Genomic DNA, 23,840 nt, shown 5'->3' on the forward strand with positions numbered 1-23,840 from the left:
TATGAGACGGAAACGGGCAGGTGGGCTTGTAGGCCTGCCCTGAGCCTCAGCTCTCCTCCCTCTGTATCTCTTGATTGTGAACTGAGGCTGCAAGCCTCTGACCCACAGACACCAAAGGACCCCCTTGCAGGCGTGATCCCATGACCAAAAAGCAAATCCTCCTGAATGTCGCCTGAGAGAGTGGCCTGGGGGGCGCCAGCTTCCTCCTGTCTGAAGTGTGAGGCTCATCCTCTGTTAAAACCAGGATCAAGTCATGTGGGTGTTACTTTCTAAAAACTGATAAGGCCCATCAGAAGAGTGAGGGTGGCATTGGGGGCAGTCAGAAAGTTGTTCCAGGCCCTAAGCTGCCATCTCGTTAAGTGTTTGTTACTTTTCTAATTTGACGGGAATCGGAGGAATTGGCTCAAGTTGTATGTCGTCCCGTACATGTTTGCAGAAATCAGCCCACATGAGTGTCCTAATGGTGGCCTTAGGAGTTAAGTAATGTCATCCCCTGGGACAGTGAAAAGTGGTGCTGAGAGTTGACTATATTTGTCTCAGGTCCTCAGGGTCCCCAGCCCCTACTCAGCACACATACCTCGGGCCTCTTCTGCTTTCCAGAAGGAAGGGTGCCCCCGACATCCCACTGGATGGGGTGTCCTGTGCATGCAGATGGGTCTGGAAGGTGAGTGACTTGTTTATTTTACTGCAGTTACTGTATCTTCTTCTTCTTTTTTTTTCTTTATTTCTTTAAGAGGGATTCTTGCTCTGTTGCCCAGGCTGGATTGCTGTGCCCCAATCTTGGCTCTCTGCAACCTCTGCCTCCAGGGTTCAAGCAGCTCCCTGCCTCAGCCTCCCGAGTAGCTGGGACTGCAGGTGCCTGCCACCACACCCAGCTAGCTAATTTTTATATTTTTAGTAAAGATGGGGTTTCACCATGTTGGCCAGGATGATCTCGATCTCTTGACCTCGTGATCTGCCCACCTCAGCCTCGCAAAGAGCTGAGGTTACAGTCATGCGCCACCGTGCCCAGCCTCGGAGCTGTGCGTCTTAATTTCTTTTCACTCTCCTCTATTAGTGATCAGTATCTCCACCCCTCTTCGGTGACCCCGCCCACTTAACCAACATGCATGCGATGATTCATGCCCCTGCCCTGCATTCCTTCCCCAAACCTGTGGATCTTTGGACTTTAATTTCCACCAGTGGGGACTACACCCTTGGCTGTTCTGCTGGTAGATTCCCTGAGATGTGAACCCAGAAGAGGGCTCCAACCCCATAGTCTCCCTGGGACCCTCAGTCGCCAGACTTGACACACCCAGCGTGAGCAGCACTGTGTGTGTGTGTGTGTGGACCTTCCTATAGTGAGGGTTTGGTCCTTATTCTTCTTACAAAGTTCTTGCTGACACCCTTTTCCAAGTTACACCTCAGTCAAGCCCCTCTTCCCAGATGTGTTCTTTTGCCTGTCTCCTAACGTGAGTAGGTTGCCTGAATGGCGCTCAGTCAAACCTGATGAGTTTCCATCTGTGTCTTCCTTGGGCAGAACCTTTCTCTCCATTGCCAGGAAGAGGTGGGGCTGCAACTTTCTTTTGCCTCTCTGCAGAGCCTGCAATTGCACTTGTGCCAAGTCGGGGAGAGCACCTACTGACTTTTAAGTATTTGATAAATGAACCAAACTGTGAGAGAGAATGAGGCTGGACTGAAGAAAGGCAGTCTCTTCCTCACGTGCACATTGGACATTCTCACTACCTTCCTCAGCCCTTGGCCGGAAGAGGAGGGCTTGTGCGTGCTCACACTCTTCCCTTTCAGGCTTAAAGGCATGTCCGCAGAGGCCTTGTAGATTACGCATGCAAGACTGTGTCATCTACTCCTTTCTTTGGGAAGTGCTGCAAGGCAGAGCTGCCAGGGCTTCCCAGGGGAGGGAAAGGTTGTGGATGACTAGGGGAAAAGGGAGGTATTCATTCAAAAGGGGTAGATGGGACAGTCTTTGACTTGGGTCTTTTTTCCTTGTGGGGACAGGGACCCTTACGCAGAGGTGCACCCTCATGGCCTGCGTCTCTGGCCCCTTTCAGCCATTTGGGCTAGGAGACCAGTATCCACATGCACACTCCCTTTAAGCAAATGATTCTCCTGCCTTTTACGGTGCTGTTCCCAGCACTGGCGTTGACCTAGGGAGTAATGACACTCTTGGGGTCAACAGCTCTCAAACTCCATGCCTCTGGCTCCAGGATTCCAAGTTGGTTCTTCAGGAGAAGCCCCATCCTCTCTCCTTCCACTCCTGCCAGAACTCTTCACAGCCCCAGCCCCACCCTGATCTTTTTCTGTTTTTCATATTAGGTTTCTGCATAAATATTTGCATAAAGATCGAGTTCTGCTATTGAAAGTTGGGCACTCCAGCCATGTACCGTTGATTCTGGGACTTTACATTATTAATATGATGTTTAAATGTTGACAAACAAGACACTTGATGTTAAACACGCATTCAGTTGCACATGAATCGTGTCTTAGTCTCTCTTTAAGTCCAAGGATGGGATGCAGTTGTATTTCATTAACTGTTAATCTAAGATGTCGTGGAGGGCAGGGCATGTGAGGTAGAAGGCATAGGTGTCGGACTAGTGGGTGTGTTCTTTCCTGAAATTTTTTAACGTAGCACAGATCGCAGAGGATATTTTAGATAGCATCCAACTATTTGTTGAAAAACAGGATTCATATAATGGCAGCTTGTACTGTTACATAAGAAAAGTGAGCTTTAAGAGATCTTCAGATTTGCTCAGTTTATCTTGCTGATCAGAGCAATTCTGACGAACTTTGTGGATGAAAGCTGGTTTCCACAGCTCTGCTTTCCTCTTGCGGACACTGTGCTGGATGGGGACACACGTCAGGCTGAGCGAAGCCGAGACCACCTTGGCTCGTTGCCTCACAGCAGCCATATTCATAGAGCCTGGTTCTCTGTCAGGGAGGCCTGGTGTGGAGGGCTGTGGACCAGGGTAGGAGACAGGCTGGCCACTTTTCTGTGTGAGCCAGGGGTGTGATTAGAGCATGTCACGGAGAGGGGGCCAAGGTCAAGGCTGGTAAAGGGTGCACACCCCGTGACAGTTGCTCTGGCTGGAATTGGGAGCGCAGATTTAAATCTTTAGGGGCCGAGAGAGACTGATGCAAAGTGCAGGGAAAGCCGTTGACCCCAGGAGCTGGGAAAGCAGGTTTCTGTGGACAGATGGAGGGCATCCCCAGCAAATGTCCTGTGCATGCTCTGCCTGCACCTGCCTGTCATGGATGCAGGGGGACCCCCTCCAGTTGATGGGGCCCGGGTGGAGTGGACAACTGTCCCCAGGAAGTTTTCTTCCACATACCAAGAGCCAGAGATGTGTTCAGTGTTTTATACGTGCGTAGTGATGATTGCCTAACAAGGAAAATGTACCCTTGGACATTATGGACTTTGAGACTCCACCATGGGAAATAGAATTAATTTAGGATTCATGGTGGTGACAGTCTATGGAAAATTACACCATGAAAATTCAGTAGTATTTATTTCTATCAGTGTGAATGTGAGCTAATTTGTGATCTGGGATATATTCTCACTGAAACTAGGCCAAATGGTTAGAAAAATAGTTGATTGATTGTGGGAATTCTGCCAGTATATCAGCAGCTGTCCTTCATTGGTGGCAACAGTGCCCATACACTGCCTCTGAACTCGTAGCAGGTCCCGTGAGTCTGGGATTCTGCTGGGCTCCTGACTAGGGTGAGGCAGAAGGAAAATCGGCAGGGGAGCCATGGAGTGATGGGCACTCTGGGGGCTTCCCTGAAGGTGGGCAGAGGCTGCGAGGAAACCATCTTTCTCTTAGTATTAGAGGTTCATTCTTAATTCCTGTACGTGTAAGATATCGCTCTCTTGTTAATCGTAAGTCCGAGGATTCCAGTAGGTCACCTGGGGAGTGAAGGCAGAGTGTCACTTTCTGGGAAGCTCATCAAAGAAAACCAGAGGCCGTGTGCTCGCCAGGCAGCCTCTATAGGACTCAGGACCCAGTCTCCATCACCTCCCTGCCTCACTGAGCATCAGCAGTGCTGGACGCTGCAGATACAGAGCTGAATGGGACGCAACAGCTCCGTGCAGAGGCCAGGACAGGGCTGGCATGGCTAATGGCTGTTGTTATCAGAGCTCACCCTTACTGAGTCCTGCTCACGAGCCTCCCAACCTTCTGAGCACGCAGCTTGCATTAATATATTTCATCTTTACCACACTCTGAGGGGTCAGAGGGCTAGGTGGTGAAGCCAAGAGTCGGGGGTTGGTCGCTGGCTGTGATGCTCCTTCTGCCGATGTGCCGAGCTCAGTGTTGGCAGGGACTGGACTGACAGAGGCAGGAGGCTGAGAGCACCATGGGTGTGTCCAAGGCAGGGTGCCTGGTGCAGGAGTCAGGGTGCAGAGAAGGGTGGAGAGCAGACTGGGAGTGAGTTTGCTGGCTATGACTTCGCTTGATTTGTGGAAGGCAGGCGAGGTTGTCTCCTGAGAGTAGGCAGTACTCTGGGGAGTGGAAGTGTTGAGAGCTGGGACAGCTTGGAGGAGCCTCCACTAGCAATGGATGGTGGCTGGGGTGGGCGGGGTGGGCAGGGTGGTGTGTTCAGTGATGTGTGGATGCCACTCTGGTAGCGCCTCTGTGATTTCAGAGGCGTGCACATCAGTGGGGGCATGGACATGGGCCACAGGCAAGGGAGACAGCATGTGCTGTGCATCTAGATGGGTTAGGAGAGGAAGCACAGGGGATCCGTGTTGCTGTGGATGTTTTAAGTTTGGTGCTGGAGTTAAACATGCATTGGGTCCAACTCCACTGTGCTGAGGGAAGGGCTGGATACATGCAGAGAGGAGCAGGAGCCAGGGAGCTGGAGTGGCTTTGAGATCAGGGAGAGGCCTGGCTGCCACACCTCAAGAGCTCGAGGCTTTCAAAGTTTGGTGGTAGTTGAGGGTATATCGTGAGAATTTCTAATGTCAAAGCAAAGGAAGTTCTTTAAAGTCCAAAGAGTCAAGGTCTCGGCCCCAATCAGATGTTGATGGTTTCCCAGGGGAAGGGACAGAAATGCCTGTGTTGAGAGTGTGAGAGCCTGGACCAAGGGAGACAGGGGTGTGTGGGGGATGGGCTGGGAAGTGAGAGGCAGTGGCCAGGGCTGGAGAACACTGCAGCCAGGGGCACTGCTTTCCAGAGAGAAATGAGTTTTGGGTGCAAGTGTCCAGATATGGAGTGGAGGAAGCACAGGCTGCCGCTTCCCGGCCTCTGGGCACACAGCTGCCCTTCCAGAGAGCCCCTGGGATGGCCCTGTCTGCCCGGGTGGGTGGGGAGGGGCCCGCGTTGGAGCAGGGATTGCACAGGCTCAGTGTGGTGGACGGGTAGGGATGTCAGCTCAGGAGGATGAGTCCTTGGAAAGACAATTCAGAGAGGAGCAAACGGTGGAGACAGTGGGGTGGTCAGGGGCTGGAGGGACCTGTATTTGTTGAAAGTTGGTGGTGTCATGTTTTCAAATCAGAACTTTCTACCAGAAGCTATGTGAATTTAGATGTCACTTTCATGTGTTTCTCATGAGGAGGGACTTCACAGGAGGCCCTGCACATCACCTTCTGACCTGCAGTGCCGGTAATGGCCTCCTCGGAAGCCACACTCGGATCTGTCTAGGTGGGCAGCTTTCGTTTTTTGAGATGGAGTCTTGCTCTGTCACCCAGGCTGGAGTGCAGTAGCATGATCTCAGCTCACTACAACCTCCGCCTTCTGAGTTCAAGCGATTCTCCTGCCTCAGCCTCCTGAATAGCTGGGACTGCAGACGTGTGCCACCATGCCCGGCTAATTTTTGTATTTTTAGTAGAGACAGGTTTCACCATGTTGGTCAGGCTGGTCTCGAACTCCTGACCTCGTGATTCAGGTGGGCAGCTTTCTTTCAGCCTGGAACCCTGCACTAGAGGATGGTCTGATCACAGCGTCGGTTTTATTCTGGTGACCAGCACAGAGAAGAGAGAGTGTCTCCTTTCTCCTTGAATGCTGTGTGCCCCAGGCGTCGGAGACTGCCTCTGTCCCCAGATGCTTTGCAGTAAACCTGAGTGCATGTGGAAGCCCTGGTCTGGTCGCCATTGCTTTCTAAATAATGCCCTTGTTACCATGTCATTTCTAGCCTGAGAAAATTCTTATTTTTTATTTATTAAGATCAGATTCATAGCATATAAATTTACCATTCTAATCATTTTTAAGCATACAATGCCTTGATTTTTAGTACGTTCACAAGGTTGTGCAGCTGTCGCTGTTATGTGGTTCCAGAACATCTTCATCAAAAGAAGCCCTGTGCTCATTAGCAATCTCTCCCAGTCCTCCCTTCCTCAGCCCCTGGCAACTGCGAAGCCACTTTCCTTCTCTCTCTGTTTCCTCATTCTGGACGTCTCACTCAGCGGTACTGTGCAATGCATGGTCTTCTGTGATTTGCTTCTTTCACTCAGCCTAAGTGTTCAAGCTTCATCTGTGTGGACACGCCACACTGTGCTTATTCATTTATCAGCTGGCGTGCATTTGGGCTCCTCCCACTTTTCATCTAGTATAAATAATGCTGCTTGTGAACATTCTTGTCTGTGTTTTGGCCTTAGGATAGTCTTTTTTTGTTGTTTTTTTGTTTTGGAGACAGAGTCTCACTGTGTCTCCAGGCTTCAGGCTGGAGTGCAGTGGTGTGATCTCGGCTCACAGCAACCTCCGCCTCCCAGGTTTAAGCAATTCTCCTGCCTCAGCCTCCCGAGTAGCTAGGACTACAGGTGCGCACCACCACACCTGGTTAATTTTTATATTGTTAGTAGAGACGGGGTTTCACCATGTTGGCCAGGATGGTCTTGCTCTCCTGACCTCATGATCCTCCCGCCTTGGCCTCCCAAAGTGCTGGGATTATAGGCGTGAGCCACCGCACCTGGCCCGGCCTTAGGATATTCTTATACCTCTGATTTTTCCTACTACTTTTGGAAATTTCCACGTCTTTTCCCATCCTTCTAATTGGCTTCCCATTCTGGAAGTTTATTCTGCCTTTAGGGACTCCCAGATAGGAGCGGCAGTAAACATTCTGCCAGCCTTCTGTCCCACTTGCTATGTTCAGAGATACTTGGGAAACTCAGCAAGTCTTTTCTTCATTAGCTACACAGCGGTTCCTCGAAAGATACGCATTTGAACTGTGCGAGTCCATTATATGCAGATTTTTTTTCAGCCAACACACAGATTGAAAATGCAGCGTATTTAGGATGAGAAACCTGTGTATATGGAGAGCCCACTTTTCCTATACTCAGGTTCCTCAAGGCCGACTGCAGGATTTGAGTATGCACAGATCTGGCTCACTCATGGGGGCTGAAGGGGGATTGGGGGATGCTGGTGTCTTGGAACCAATCACCTGCATATACTAAGGGGCAACTGGCCAGCCTCCTGCACAAAATTACAACCCTTCAGGGTGAAAAGGCTTGGGGCCTTTTAAAACACTCTGAGCCACAGAGCTGCCTTCTGGCCAAACATCAGCAAAGCTTCAAAGACCCCGTTGTTTCAAAAGAAGTTAATATTGACAGCCTGAACAGGCTCCATGTAATCAAGACCCGTTAGCAGGGAACTTCTGAGTGAGCTTGCCTGCTCAGCGGCTGCCAGCTACATAAACAAGATGTGAAAACCAGTGGGTGCCCGTTGCCGCAAATTCACGAAGCTTTGTGGCAGCCCGTTTACAAAGCTGTCATCCACATGGAGAAAATTCGCCCTCAGCCACCAAAAACAAAACCAAACAACAAAAAACCCCAACCCCACCCAAATCAAACCCAACCCAGAGCAACATGAAAGGAAACACTCCTTTTTAACGTGTAATTAATCCTGCTGCTTCTGTTGGAAATGGATGAAGGTACCTCGGCTGTGGCTTTTCTTGCGCAGTGTTGCAATACAATGGTCTGATTTTAAGATTTGTATCCTGTAGGAGGCCGGGACTCCCTAGCCATTTCTAGACATAGAGTTAGCTGCAGTTTGGCAAGACCCTGGATGCTTGGGAGAGAGACACAGACATTCACTGCATTGTGTTCACTGCTCCTAATCTCTTTTCTTTTGATGTGTATTCTTTAAAGCAAACTATTTTGTGGTAAATGAGTCACTGCCTTTACTGCAGCGATCATGTCATTTGCAGAGTGGTAACAATAATTTCGGTTTTCTTGATAGGAAGATGGGTTAGCCAATACCCTTTAAAGGATACCAAATTTAATAGAACTTCTTGCACAATGAGTGCATTATGTCTCATCATAAAAGAGATTCTTTCTCCCAGGGGTGTACTGAGTTTTATCTTAACCTCCTGTAAGCGACGTACGCCGTCGTGGCCATCTCAGGTGATTTATTAAAGTCTTGTTACCCTCTGCCCGCTCTTACAGCCCAGGTATATCCTGTCTCCCCTGGATGGCTGATTGGTGATTTTAAAAGGGTTTCCATTGTGCTGTCGGAACCTGAAGGCATCAAAATGGGCTGTTGCTTGTTTGCTGTGGCATGCTCTGTTCATTTAAAGAGTAAAAGCATGTGGTTGGTACAGTGGCCCATGCTGAGCCAAAGCAGAGAGTAAGCCACTGGCTGAAGTCCACCTACGTTGAATGTTATGAGGTCTGAGATGAAAAGGATCTGCTACACTGAACACAGAACGTGGAGGTCTGGGCTAACCACACAAAATATGCTGTGTGTAGTGAACACTCATGCTGTATTCTCAGCCACATCCCGCACAAAAGACAGAGACAGCTCCCAGGAGATGGAGCATGTGTGCAGAGATTTTCTGCCTGGTTAGTTTGAAGAAAGCAAAAGGAGGCTGAAACTGTGCTTTGTAAGCCACGTGGGTTGGTGTTGGCTCCCGGACATCAGTTCAGAATGCTCAGCAGTGAATGCAGAAGCCTGGTGAGGGACTCCCAGGAGGAGCTCCTTACCCCACCCCTCCTCAGCCTCCGGAGTTCAAATTTCACTCAACCCGAGTGCACCAAGCCCCACCCTCGTGTTTACATTGCCCTGGCCTTTTTGGCGGAATCAAAGTCCCTGCATAAGCAAGGAGATCTTTTACCTTCTACACTAGCGGGAAGCCAGGTGCCTGGGGAGGAGGTGGCACACATACCTGCTCCCTGGCATGCCACTGTCCTGCTGTGAAGGGCTGCATCAAAGAAAAGTGGGCTCAGAGGTGCGGACCGAGAGAGCCGCTGGGCTGTTTTGAAGGAAGGTAAGCAGGGAGCATTTGTAGGTGAATGTGTGTGTGCACGCACGCACGTGCCTGTGTGTGCATGCATGTGTGTTTGCCTGTGTGTGTGTGTGTGTGTGTGTGTGCATGTGTGTATCTGTGTGGCTTCCATTAGGCTACAAAGACCTGAAACTGAGCTGCATGCGTGGTGAGACTTACTTACTCGCCAAGACTTCCAGAGGGAGAGAGCTGGTGCTAGCCAGGAGGAGAGGGTGTCATGGAGTGGAATAATCAGCAGAATGGATGCTTTAACCAGGCAAGAAGGAATGTTGCTCAGGACTCGTCCAGGAATGCCTTTATTGGTTTGCAAGCTGCAGGACTTTTAACTTACTGACTTCTTTTTGGGGAAGAGTTCAGTGATGGTCTGATGTGTCTGCGAGCTGCCTCCGTGGCTGGCCGGCATGGGTGGCCTCAGATAGCCGACAGGACCTCCTCTTTCCCTCTGAGCTTGGGACCCAGTGTTTTCACAGTTAGGAGTGCCCAAAAGGGAACTGGGCTCCCTGGTCAGAGGTCTGAGATAGGTGCCTGCTGAATGCTGAGCCTGCACCGGCGTGCTGGTGTGAGAGGTCTGCCTGGGGAGCCACCCTGGCCTGCCATGCTGTCAGTGAGGCTGTGGGGCACCTTGGCGGTGTCCGGGACACGCCTGACACAGCCCCACTCGTAGCCCAGCGCTCCTTAATCGCCACATTCCGGAACCTCGCCCAGGAGACCATGGGAGCGCTTGGAATCTGGCCCAGCTCCTGAGTCGCTCCTGCTCCACAGTGGGACGCCTTCCCTTCCCGGAGAGGTGGTTTGTGGCTGGGCAGGCATTTCTGTGTGGAAGATTCCGCTCCAGTTCTTGCTTTTGTTACTTGTTCCTGCTCTGTATTTCTCCAAGAATTTACAGTCTGCCTGGTTTTTAGAAAGTGTAAGCAAGGAGCTCCGCTTTATTCCAGAGGGAGGGGTTTTCCAGCGCCCTTGGGCAGTCTCAGCAAGGTGTCCTGGTGCTGCCCCCGCAGCCTCCCCTCCTGGGAGCTCAGAGGGTGATTTGGGTTTGGGGCCTGGGAAGGGACTGGTTTGGGACTTGGGAAGGAGTTCACCTTCAAGGTGAAACTGACGCGCCAAGGGACCGATGCCTTAGAATGTAGTTATTCTGCCTAAGGAGAGAAAGAGTTGTCCCTACAGAGTAGAGTTTATTACCATCTTTTATTTTTTGTATATTAAAAAAAATGTTAGAGGAAAAGGGCACATTTCATTCTATCCTGAAATATATGAAAGTCATAGAGTCTCTGATGTAGTAGACGAAAAGCAGTGTTCTCAAAGACCCAAGTGTAGTCCTCATTTCTTAGCTCTTGATTTTTCTCTGGAATGGAAGATGATTTAATAAAACTCCAAAAATTATTAATTAGCAGAGAGTCAGAATTCTATTGTATTAAAATTAAAGCAAACCTTGTTTTAGTGAGAGATTATACCCACTCTAATTATAAATGTCCACATGGAAAAAAGAGTGATTTTTGCGTATGCGATGGGTAAGATAACACAAGTCCCCTTAAGAAGAAACCTCTTGGCTCCGACATCACCTCCTGACTTTGGGAAGGTCTTTCTGTGCCTGCAGCCCCTAGCAGGCCTCCAGGAAGCTGGTACCCTTGGGACACTGCCAGGGCTATTTGTACCTCCCCTCCTGGCTGAATAAGCGAGAATGCTCCCTGCCTCATTGTTAACCCCATTCAACCCTTCCTTGTGCTCTGGGCCACAGCCTAGTTTTCAGCCCTCCTGGCTTGGTGATGGACTCTTCCATGCTTGGGAGCCTGAAATCCAGGCACTCCGTCAGCACCCGTCCTCACCAGCACTGAAACCCCCGCTGGCTGTTCCGCACTGTGCAGCCCCAGACCCATCAACCGAATGGTCTGCTGGAAAACTCACAAGTCCAGCACTGGCACCATGGCTCGTCCGTCAGTGGACTAAGCGAATCCAGGAGAAGTGTTCTCTCACTGCTGAGAGGAGGTGCAGCGATGTAGTGATGGGAACCCTGGGTGTGCATGATGGGACCTGCCAGATCACCCTCACCCCTGCCCCTGTGAAAGCCGGGCTTGCTCCGGTCCCTTGTAGCCCTCTAGCCTCGTGGCTTCAGCAGAGGAGAATCCATGCCCCTTCTGAATTTGCTTTGAGCCTCAAATGAGGCAGTAGGTACAGAGTGCACTGGAGACAGTGGTTACTCATTTAGCTTCTTAGTGCTGCTTTTCCCATCATTGCTGTCAGTCACCAAAGACACAGAAAAAGTGTGGATGGGAAAACAGTTCTACAGCTGGTAAGAGCCTGAGCGGGCAGCTTAGCCGTAAAGTCGCACGGTGTGGACGGTTAGCAAAATTGGTGCCTGGGATAATTTGAGTCCTATTAAAAAATGGCTTACGGAACTTTTGAATATGCTTTTTAAAACCATCGTTTACCGTAGCTTTATATTAGAGAACAATTCCTCCGTGTAGTTCCCGAGGCGGCAGGTCGGTGGACCTGTGTTCTGTGTACTCACTGATTAGGTGTTCATGGAGCACTCCTGTTTCTCAGCTCTGCACCCAGAGCGTCTACACATGAATCACATGTGAGTTCTGGGAATTCTTCACTTGACCAGGGAGGGGTAAAGCACAGAAAGGAGGGTTTGACCTATGTGTGCTGTGTGCCATGCCTTTCTTGTTGAATCCTAGTGATCCCTGGAACTGACATCAGCAAACACCCGCTTCTACAGGTTGCTTCTCTACAGACAAGGAAAGTGAGGCACAGAGAGGCTGAGTGATTCATCTGAAGTCACACAGCTATGATCAAGCCAGGACTCAAGCCTGGATGATACGAGAAAGTCTAGAAGGGGAGGGAAGATGTGCACATGAATCACTCCAATGGAAATGTCAAAAGCTGCTTTATGCGACAATGAGGCGCAAAGGGAATCCCAGGGAGAGAGGGTTTCCATTGTCTCGTGGAGTTAGGAAGAGGAGGGAAGGCCTTTGAAGGGAGAATAGGGCAAGGAAGAGAGGGAGGAGGAGGAAGGAGGGGTGGGTGAAGAGGAGGAAAAGGAAGAAGAGGAAAGGGAGGAGGGAGAAGAGAAGGGAAGGGAGGAGGGAGAAGAGGAGGAAAGGGAGGAGGGGGAAGAGGAGGAAAGGGAGGAGGAGGAAGAGGAGGAAAGGGAGGAGAAGGAAGAGGAGGAAAGGGAGGAGGGGGGAGAGGAGGAAAGGGAGGAGGGGGGAGAGGAGGAAAGGGAGGAGGGGGAAGAGGAGGAAAGGGAGGAGGGGGGAGAGGAGGAAAGGGAGGAGGGGGGAGAGGAGGAAAGGGAGGAGAAGGAAGAGGAGGAAAGGGAGGAGGGGGGAGAGGAGGAAAGGGAGGAGGAGGAAGAGGAGGAAAGGGAGGAGGGGGAAGAGGAGGAAAGGGAGGAGGCGGAAGAGGAGGAAAGGGAGGAGGCGGAAGAGGAGGAAAGGGAGGAGGGGGGAGAGGAGGAAAGGGAGGAGGGGGGAGAGGAGGAAAGGGAGGAGGGGGGAGAGGAGGAAAGGGAGGAGGGGGGAGAGGGGAGGAAGGAAGGAGATCAAGCGGAGCCAGCTCAGGTTGGGGCCTAGTTTGCTGTTCATCTCATTTCTGTCTTGACCTCACGGTGGTGGTTTTAGTTCAGGTGCAATTTACATGCAGTAAAATTTGCTCTATTTAGTGTACAGTTGTCTGAGTTTGATACACATTATGCCATGACACTCCCACCATTATCAAGACGCAAATATCTCTATTGCCCAAATCATTCCTTCCACCCTTTGCAGCCTCCATTCTTCTCCTGGGCCTGACCACACCCATCTGTGTCCAGACACAGTGTCTCCACCCCAGAATGTCACCTACATGGAGCGGTACAGTTGAGCCCTTTGAGTCTGGCAGCGTTCACTCAGCGTGGTCCTTGAGACCCCTCCGGGAGGCTGCCTGCAGATGAGCGCTTGTTCTTGAAAGCGAAGCTTCTCCATCTTCAGCACTTTCCCTGGGCTGTGGTTGTCAGAGCCTCCCATGGGGACTTGTGGCTGCCGACATCATCCATTGCCTCCGCTTATTGGGACGGTTTGGGGTGAATTGATTGAGCTGGGCGGCCCCAAGTGAGTCATTTGAGGGTGACCTGGAGGCAGGACAGTTTCTGGCTGTGTCTGGAGAAGCCACCTGTTCCCCATGGTGCTCCAGGTGCAGGCAGGACCTCTCACATATCCAGGGCTCCTGACCCCAGTGGGGCTGCTGGTACCACGGGTGTGTGGGGGTACTGAAGAGTCCATGCTAAGAACAGCACCTGATCCCTTAACCGTGAGGATAGAAATGCACTTGCTTCAAAAAACGGAACATAACTTTTCACCATCACTGCAGTGGCTGTGGGGTCTGTCCCCAATAATGAATCATTTTAGGAGCTAGGGAGGAAAGCACAAAGTGCTTTAATAGTCTCTGGAAAGTGAGTGAGGTGTATATGAGTGTGAGTGTGTGTGCGTGTCTTGCTCTAGATGTTTCCTCTGTGAAATACAGAGGCGATTGATTAGGATTAGAAGTTCATCATTTTCAAGGAATGGAAAGCGTGGGTTTTGGAGTTGGAGAGAGGCCAGTTTAAATTTCAGGTGTTCCATTCAGTAGGCTTGTAAAAAAAAATATTAAATGTTGGCGCAGACTCTCCCAGCCTCTGATTTCTCATCTGTAGGACGGACTTCGTGTTTCCTGTTTCACAGGATTGCTTTGGGAACCGAGTGGGATTCCTGGGGTCTGACAGCGTGCTGGGCGCACAGAAGGAGCTTGCGTGGTGGGCTTGTCTTTAGGAGGTCAGTTGAGTTGTGGGAGAGAGGTGTTTCCAGGAGGCTCTCTGTTCTTCTGGTGATGAAGGCGGCAATTCCCACGGCCTCACCTGCCTCACCTGAGGGTGGCCGCTTCAGCATTGGCGGATGCCTTCTCACACGCCACCCGTCTCTCCCTTGCCTCTGTGGATCTGTCTGTTCAGATGCCATAAAACGTGCCTACCACCCTTTCCATCTCTTGTTCCTCTCTGTTCCTCAAGGGGGCTGGTCTGTTCTCCAGAACATCATTGGGACTGGGCTGAATATTGCTTTTCAATCCCCATTGATGACTAGCAATCATAGCAAGTGCTTAGGCAATTACCATCTTTCATGGAAAAGACTTTTCTAGTTTCTCCTTTGAAACTAAAATATTACAGGGAGGATACTGCTAGTCCTTTTGAAATGAAAAGTTACTTTTTAAGCACACCTGTCACAAAAATAGAACATGGGATTCTTGGTGTCGGTACCCGGAAAAAGGAAAGGTTCCATGTCACCTTGTAAATCTGTCAGATTTCTCCTTCCTTTGCTTCAAACCAACTTTCTGTTGGAAGCAGGGCCAGTGGACACTTCAGTGCATTACAGATGAGCGACTCATATTTTTGGTTGCTGAGTGATCGATGATGGAGGGTGCTGAAGTGTCAGGTCAGCTGTCCCTTTGGCTAGCATGCCTGGGAGCACAGCGGGCATTGGCTGGCCTGTTTTCAGCAAGAATGGAAGGGATGTTTTCATTTTTTTTGTTTGTTTTCTCCATTTTTTGGCTGATTTTTGAAATACTGAGTGCCTCTTACCCTCTTGTCTCCTTGTGGGAAAGCCACGTCTCGGAAGCAGGGGGAGAGAAGGATTTCCCGCAGGGAGGGCGGGTGAGGAAGTGGCTGTTGCTGCAGGTCCTCCAAGAAGACGAGAACGTATGCTCTATATTTTCTTCCTTCTGGTTCTTTGCCAGGCGATAAACCTCCCTGGTATGTCATGCAGCGGAAGTCGTGCAGAGCCGTATTTATGTTTGTTGGATTTTTAACTAGGACCTGGCCACGAGGAAATCGTTGCTAGCCAGTGGACAGGCTCCCTTGGGAGGGGAGGTCCTGGGTGCAGGTTGGCTGGGGCTGGTGGCAGCGCAGAAGGAAAGGGGACGCCGAATGGGATGATGTACCCTGGACTGAGATGCAGAAAGGTTTTCCTCCTGCATCTGCAGCTGAAAAACTGTGGGATCCCATGAGTTACTTCCTCATACTCTGGGATCAGGTTTTGAATTTGCAGAATGATGGTTGATTTGGACTTCCCCACGCTTCCTTTGAGATGGAAGCAAAATGTTAAAATATGTTAATTATATACAAAGATCGAAGGGGCAGACGAGCAGCAGGACCCCACCTTTTAGAACTCTGTCCTTACCCTACTACCTCCTTCATAGCAGTGGCATCCCTGATAGCACGTCAGGTGCCAGAGACAGAGCAGATACTTGAAGCCCTGCAGCCTCCCTCAGCGGGTGGGGGCTCCTCACCCTCCCTGCTCCTAGGAGCTCAGGACATCAGGAACCTCATCCACAGCCCATGCCTAGAAACCACAGATGGAAGTTTTATTGGCTGTGTCATTTCTCTGGTCTGGATGCAGAAAATTACTTTTTACACCACTTTTCCAAACCAGAACCATATTATCAGTAGCATTCTGCCATCAGTTAAGGAGGGTATCCTTTAATGATGGACCTGTACCTTTGGTGGCTGCAAACAACAGGGTGTGGGTTCCTGTTTGGTTTCTCATTGGCGAGACTGGCAGTCAGCCATGCAGTGACCCTACTTCCACGCCCCTGTTAGGTTTCATTTCTAGTAAGGACTCTCTTTATATTGCTCTCATCCTGCAGCTTTGGCATTGAGTCTTAGAAAGCATAATAATGGGAGCAAGTGTTTAGATCAAGCTCTTTCCATAGGTGAGAAGTTAGACGATACAGAGTTCAGAAGACAGATGTGTACTCAGACCTGCCATTTGGAACTGTGTAGGTTTGAGCAATGAAACGCCAGCCACACAGGTGGCGAGAGGATAAAGGAGACTGGAAGCGGCAGGTAGCACGGTGCCATTGGATTACACCTGGACGAAGCCAGGGCTTCGTCCCATTCATCTTTGTACCCCTGGTTCCGAGCACACTGTGGCCGGATGATGTTCAAATGTCCCTTGGATCTCTGGCCCATGCTTCCTGCTTCATGAGCATATGGGCTAACCTTTAGGTTCACAATTTTTTATTTTTATTTTTATTTTTATTTGGAACCCTTAAATTGGGTGACTTCAGGTACTTTTCCAATTGTGTTCATTATCAGTTGGAGACCAGCCAGGTCAGCAGCCATGGCCGTCCTGTTTCCGGCTCTCACGGATGGCGGGACCTGGCTGTGCCGGCTGGGAGGAGGAGACCCAGAAAGTGGGAACGCCTGGGCTGCAGGGGGCCTTCTGACTTCAGATCCTTGTGGGCTGTGTGTGTGTTTGGTTTTGGTTGGTAGCGGTTTTTTGTTTGTTTGTTTGTTTTTCCTGCTAAAGCAGCTGAGCTTTCCAAAATAGCTCCCCAAGTTTTGTCATGTGTGAAAAAACTCAAACTTTTGGCCTCTCACTCAATGTCCACTTGGTGCAGAAGGCTGTTCTCTAACGCTAGAAGTGCAAGGGAGAGCAAAATAAAGCGCACCCCAGCCCTCAGTGAGCTGGAGTTCCAGCGGGTAAAGGTGCAGTTCTGCTGAATGCTGGTATGTGCTGTGGATAAAAACCCAGTGAGGAAAGGGTGGTCAGGGCTGAACCTGTTGAGGAGATGAGATGCAGAGAAGGACAGGAGCCAGGGCCCCGGGGCAGGTGTGTGCTTGCAGTGGACTGCTGGGAACAGGGCAGGCAGAGAAGAGATAGGCCCAGGGAGCAGAGGCCAGACCCTGTCCAATGTAGGAAGAGCCTTTAATAGTAATTATGGGTTACCTTATTTGGAGCCTGTGAGCTGGATACTTTATGTCTGTATTCTCTAGTTATCATAACTTTGAGAGAAAGATGGAAAGTATCTTTGTATCTTTCATTTCATTGAAAGATAAGAAGCATTCCATTTTATGAATGAAAAACCAGGAAACTGAACACAGCCTGAATGTCATGACCAGGAACCCACATAGCGTAAATGGCGGAATGGGAATCCCATCTTCAAGGTTGAAGGGAAACAGCCATCTCCTCTGTTCAACTGAGGTTCAAGTCCTTCCTTTTGCAAAGTGATAGCCTTTTACGAGAAAACAGAATAGGAAGCATGCATTCCGGAGGCCCCTTCTTCTCTCTCGCTGAGGCTGACTCCCCTTCCCCTACTCAAGACCACAAAGGTATGGGTGCAGGGGGTTGCTGGTGAAGCTGCTGGGAGAGCCTGTCCGGAGCTCTGCACCTTTAGAAAGATCTGTGCTCCTACAAAGTGATACAGAAGCTTGACCAGTCCTGTTGTGGGATTCACTTGATATGTTTCATATTCTTTTCCTGTACATTTAACACTCATTGGGCATTTTCTGATGTAGGAGAAAACCTATGTATGTAGCAGGAAGTTTAGGAAGAGTCCAGCCTGGTCTTTGGCGCTAGACAAGGCTGGATTGCATCCTCTCTGTCCCATGGCTGTGCTCCCATGTGTTAATAGGAAGGTGATTGAATGCCACCCGGGTTGTCAGGATTTGGCGAGACCCTGCTCTGAATGCTCAGAATGAACTTGGCATAGATCGAGTGTTTAGTCAATGGTAATGGAAATGGTGTCCTTGTTAACACATCTATTATTATTTTAAGATTTCTAGTACTAATCAAATAGGATTATTCATACCCCCTGGGAGAGGGACTATCCCTGTGCCTTACCATTTGTACAGGGCCTTCTAATCATGTACTAGGGAGCTAGCTGGAGGATTCTACCTCAGACTGATTAATAAGCACTTTTTGACAGCATTTTAATTTAGATTAGAGGAATTTTTTTTTACATCTCATTCTCGGCCTTTTTTTTTTTTTTTTTTTCTTGAGATGGAGTCTGGCTCTGTCGCCCAGGCTGGAGTGCAATGGCACGATCTCAGCTCACTGCAACCTCTGCCTCCTGGATTCAATCTTGGGCTTTTTAAAAAAGTCATTGTGCCAGTTGATTTTAACTTAGATTTAGGGAGAAGGGTGTAGGAAGTCATAAATATACAGATGTAGCAGCGTGAAATCTGTGACTGTAATGGGCAGGCTCATGCCCTGCGTTGTGTGACCCTGCTGTGTGTGTCCTGGCTGCCCGCCAAGCGTGGATGGGACCGGGCTGAGGGCCATGCAGCGCCCTCCATTGTGGGGAAGGGGAGTAGTCTCTGTCATTCTCACGGAGCAGGAGCCGTTTATCAGCGCCTCCTTCTCTCCTTCTCACACCCTGAGAACACGCGAGAAGGATTTACCAGGTCTTACATTTGTTCAATTTTCCTGGTAACAGGGAATCTAAACAGAAACCAAATTAACTTGATGTTTACTCAGGGTCTATAAAGACACTCACCCGTGTGCTATGCCATTTAATTCTCAGCTCAACCTTTACATACCATCTAACCACACCCTCATTTTATATAGCTGGGAAGCTGAAGGTCAAGGTGAATGCACCGGTTGGTGGAATCTGAAGGGTGGACTCAGGATAGAGTTGGGATTTGAACCGGTGTTCATATGATGCCAGAGCTTCTTCAAGGGACCACTCTACTGCACAGTCACCTAGTGATTGCATAAACAAATGGATTGTAGTTTATATTTTTGAAATTGTAGAGGTCATATTTGCACGTGCCTTATAATTTAGTCCAGTCTTTCCAGGTGTTCTTTTGTTTAATTTACACAGAGCTGGGTGTCGGAGGTGTTTTAGTCTCTGCCTGGTCTGAAGCCTGACCCGGGCTTCAGAGATGGCTGTTTCCCTTTATCCTTGAAGATGGGATCCCCATTCCGCCATTTACTCTGTGTGTATTCCCAGTCATGACATTCAGGCTGTTCAGTTTCCTGGTTTTTCATTTATAAAATGGAATGCATCCTCTCTTTCAATGGAATGAAAGATAGAAAGATGCTTTCCATCTTTCTCTCAAAGTTATCACTTGCTGATGCCTGGTCAGAGTGATGTGAGTTCCATGCCTCCTCCTTGCGGGCAGGACCACTGACAGAGCCTCCAGGGGTGTGCTCTCCTGGTGCTCTCTGAGCTGGTGGGCAGTGGGTCAGCAGGAACACACAGGGCCAGTGCACCTGGTTCTAGGCCCACCTCCACCTCCTAGCAGCTGCCTGACCTTGGGCAAGTTATTTATTCTGTTTGAGCTTCAGGTCCTTATAGATAAACAAGGAAAAACAACATAGATCATGTTGTGAAAATTAGAGAAAATGCACAACGCACCTGTCCTGTCAATAAGAGGTACTTAGAAAACAGCAGCGGTCCCTGAGGCCGATACTTGAATGAATCCCATGGCATATGTCCTGTCATCACGTCCCCTGCCTTGAAGACTTGGGTTATTTGCAGCATTTTGTGTAGCATTTCTACTCCCAGACCTTCCCTCCCCTGGGCTTGACTTTAGGATGGGAGTCAGGGCCACTGCAGACGGACCCACACCCTGTGTCCACAATCCCCTCTCCCCACTCCTCTGCGTGCTTTCCATTGGGCACGGTTGAAACAAGAAGAGAGCCTGGCGTGGGCGCGTTTTCAGCACCACACCCAAGTACCTCTCGGGGCTCTGTCCCAACACGTTGTCCCGGTGTTTTCAAAAAAGCCAGCAGACACTGACCGTGGCGGCACATCAGCCTGGAACCTGGGGCTATGAGGCACATGCTTAGAGGAGGTCTCTCCAGAGGGCTCCTGGGCCAGGCTCGGTGGCCACTGTCAGGTGGTGGCTCTCGTCTCTCAAACTCCAGGTGCCCACAAAGCGTGGGTTTCCCACCACCAGCAGCAGCTCCCTGGCTGTGGAATGCCTGCCATTTCATAGTTGAGAAAGTCGAAGAAGGTGGGGGAGGCCCACGGGGTAAGGCATGTGCTGACTACAAACTCCAGCTTATTTTAGGAGGCTCTTGGCAAGGACCCACCATGTGTGGTTGCGGCAGCTGGCCAGTCAGCAGACCGAGGCTCGGGAGTCCCTGCATGCCAGCGCCGTGGCCATGATTAATAATAGCAGCCGAAGCCTCAGCCCTCCCTGCCCACACTTTATTTGTTTATTTTTATTTTTTATTTTTTGATTTTAGGAAGTGATTTATTTAGAGAGAGAGAAACAGGAGAAGGAAAGAGAAAGAAACAGCGAACTCTCACACTGAGTGAGAGAATCCAGAAAGATGGAATCCGGGAGAGGAAAGCAGCTTCCACACTGAGTGGAAGGGAACAGAGAGAGATACAGACTTTAGGAGGGGAGGACAGGCTTCCACGAGAGAGTGTGGAAGGGGACTCCAGAGGGGAAATCCAGGAGACGAAAACAGCTTCCATGAAGGGAGTGTTCGTGGAAGGGGACCCAAACATGGAGTCCTTCCTGCCCACATTTTAATTCCAAGTTTTATTTTCCTGACATTCCATGTATGGAAATGAGTGCATGCAAGTCAGTCTCATCTGTCTGTGGTCCTGAGACATTCACCAGGCACCTGCTCGGCCCAAAGAGGCTGCTCCAGACGGGAAGGGCAGTCAATTCTCGCACTTTCTCTTTTCATTGAATTTCATGTTGACATTTGAGCAGATGTGCAGTTTTGTTGTTGTTGTTGATGTGTGTGTGTGTGTGGGTGTGTGTGTGTGTGTGTGTGTGTTTTGAGACAAAGTCTTGCTCTGTTGCCCAGGCTAGAGTGCACTGCTCACTGCAACCTTTGCCTCCCGGGTTCAAGTGATTCTCCTGCCTCAGCCTCCCGAGTAGCTGGGACTGTGGGCGTGTGCCACCATACCCGGCTAATTTTTGTGTTTTAATAGAGATGGGGTTCCACCAAGACATTCAATTTCATAAGAATTTGCTACCTGGCCCCTAACTGATGCTCAACAAATGTTAGACAGGTCTATAGATGGAAGCTGTTTGTGTAGGATGAACAGTCCATTTGCAGGGATTTATGAGCTGAGCCTGGTTCAGCATTCATAATCATGATGAAACTAACTGAGCCCTCAAGGCAAGATGATTCAGAAGGTGAAGAATCCCAGAGCTCAGAATGACAGTTTGCTCTGCATGGAAAGGTGGAAATGATTCTAGTGCCTGAAGATGTTTGTTTATTTGCATTCCTTTGCATTGGCCTGCTCCAGAGGATGTGTAGAACTTTGTGATCTTAGAGAGTCTTTGTCCCTGTTTATTGTTAGTCATCTTTTGAATCCATTTCTTTGCTCAGACAAACGCACACGCTCATTCCGAGGGTGTGAGGCTGGCTTTCATCCCTGACTGAAACCCTCTCTCTGCTTTTCTCCCCCGCAGTGCTACACACGCAGGGCCCTGTTGATGGCAGCCTTTACGCGAAGGTGAGGAAGAAAAGCTCCTCGGATCCTGGCATCCCAGGGGGCCCCCAGGCCGTCCCGGCCACCAGCAGCCCAGACCACAGTGACCACACCTTGTCTGTCAGCAGCGACTCTGGCCACTCCACAGCCTCTGCCAGGACTGATAAGACGGAAGAGCGCCTGGCTCCGGGAACCAAGAGGGGCCTGAGCGCCCAGGAGAAGGCCGAGTTGGACCAGCTGCTCAGTGGCTTTGGCCTGGAAGAATCTGGAAGCTCCCTGAAGGAAATGACTGATGCTCGAAGCAAGTACAGCGGGACCCGCCATGTGGTGCCGGCTCAGGTCCACGTGAATGGAGACGCTGCTCTGAAGGACCGGGAGACGGACATTCTGGATGACGAGATGCCCCACCATGACCTGCACAGTGTGGACAGCCTTGGGACCCTGTCCTCCTCCGAAGGGCCGCAGTCAGCCCACCTGGGCCCCTTCACCTGCCACAAGAGCAGCCAGAACTCACTCCTGTCTGATGGTTTTGGCAGCAACATTGGTGAAGACCCACAGGGCACCCTTGTTCCGGACCTGGGCCTTGGCATGGATGCCCCCTATGAGCGGGAGCGAACTTTCGGGAGTCGAGAGCCCAAGCAGCCCCAGCCCCTGCTGAGGAAGCCTTCGGTGTCTCCCCAGATGCAGGCCTATGGGCAGAGCAGCTACTCCACACAGACCTGGGTACGCCAGCAGCAGATGGTGGTGGCTCACCAGTATAGCTTCGCCCCCGATGGGGAGACCCGACTGGTGAGCCGAGGCCCTGCAGACAACCCTGGCCTTGTCCAGGCCCAGCCAAGAATCCCACTCACCCCCACCCGAGGTACCAGCAGCAGGGTGGCTGTCCAGAGGGGTGTGGGCAGTGGGCCACATCCCCCCGACACACAGCAGCCCTCTCCCAGCAAAGCGTTCAAACCCAGGTTTCCAGGCGACCAAGTTGTGAATGGAGCCGGCTCAGAGCTGAGCACAGGCCCCTCTCCAGGCTCGCCCACCCTGGACATCGACCAGTCCATCGAGCAGCTCAACAGGCTGATCCTGGAGCTGGATCCTACCTTTGAGCCCATCCCTACCCACATGAACGCCCTCGGTAGCCAGGCCAATGGCTCTGCGTCTCCGGACAGCATGGGAGGCGGGCTCCGGCCAAGCAGCAGGCTACCTGACACAGCAGAGGGCACCAGCAGGACCTCCGGGCGTCAAGGTGAGCTGGTGCTCCACGGGAGGTGGTCCACGGGAGGTGGTCCACGGGAGGTGCTCCACGGGAGGTGCTCCACGGGAGGCTGACGTGTGATGAGAAATCAGCCTAGTAGGTTAGCTTTCTTTTGCAGTTTCGACTCTCGTGAATTTTGGCCTAGGATCCAAATGCTGTCATGCTGCCGTGGTCCCTTGGTGGCAGATCGGAGGGTGGGAAGAGCCGGACAGAAAGCCTGCTGTTCTGTTAACATCAGCACAGGGCCAGGGCCAGCATGCACTCTGCTGGAAAGGGCTGGCCATGCCTTCGCTGCAGAATGGGCCCAACAGTGAAACCATTCTCCCTTCGTGAAAGTTAGTGGATTAACTAAGGAAGCGTGCTGACCTCTGCCCCTGTGGTGTGGGTCAGGGCTTTGTGGAAGAACGCCAGTTACTTCAGTGGGGCTGAAGGTTGGGCATCAAGAAGACTGCTGAGCCCTGAGACAGCTGTGGCACATGGAAGTGATCAAGCAGTCATGGTGTACAACGTGTCGGTGCTGGCCATGGTGGTGTGTGGGGACTGTTTGTGGAAGGCAGCAGCTGGGCAGAGGCCTGGGCTCCACAAGAGTTTCTACCATGGAGAGCAGCTCAGTGATGGGAGGGGTTTGGGGAGTAGGCTTGGGTGAGGGGGCTGAGAGCTGTGGCGGCACCCAGAGCAGTGGAGCCAGGTGCGGGGGCCTCCTGGGGATGCCCCAAAACCAGGTGGGGGTTATGCTAACCGTAGGGAGGCCAGGACTGCACGTGTCCTTTCCCCCTAAGGCTGGTGGTTTGGAAACCGGCACAGGGCCTTTGTGCCTAGCTTTGAGGCCTGGGAAGAACCGGGACTGGCAGTGGTGGACAGACAGTGACCTGTACCTGGTTCACAGCAGCACTGTGTCCATGTCATGGGGCATGCTACCTATTGGGACCACGTTACTATATAGTGTTCTTTCTGTTGGTGAGGCATGAAGGCTGAGAGGACCAGAGAGCTAGAAGTGGTCAGGTCGGCCAGGGAAGACGGCAAGCAGAGAGGGGTGCTGGGATGGAGCGGGGGTGTCTTAGGTAGGGGCCTGTGTGGGCAGATCGTGTGGTCTGGAAGCTCCTGCACAGAGGTGCACGCCAGGAGAGGGCGGCCAGGCTGTGGCTGCAGGAGGTGGAGAGACAGAGCTGTGTTCTGGGAGTCCCGG

The 23,840-nt window shown here is 51.0% G+C and overlaps 1 protein-coding gene across 11 annotated transcripts in view; it reads left to right on the plus strand.

The window, feature by feature from the left end:
- Positions 1-23,840, plus strand: part of TNS3 (tensin 3) — a 313,618-nt gene that overhangs the window by 206,612 nt on the left and 83,166 nt on the right. For all 11 annotated transcript variants that reach the window (XM_074379714.1, XM_003930795.4, XM_010341376.3 and 8 more), the window contains one exon: positions 21,389-22,645. In XM_074379714.1, the coding sequence (XP_074235815.1) occupies positions 21,389-22,645 (1,257 nt within the window). The remainder of the gene's footprint in view (positions 1-21,388; positions 22,646-23,840) is intronic.

This window comes from Saimiri boliviensis, chromosome 10 (genome assembly GCF_048565385.1).
Source record: "Saimiri boliviensis isolate mSaiBol1 chromosome 10, mSaiBol1.pri, whole genome shotgun sequence".
NCBI classification, from domain to species: domain Eukaryota; kingdom Metazoa; phylum Chordata; class Mammalia; order Primates; family Cebidae; genus Saimiri; species Saimiri boliviensis.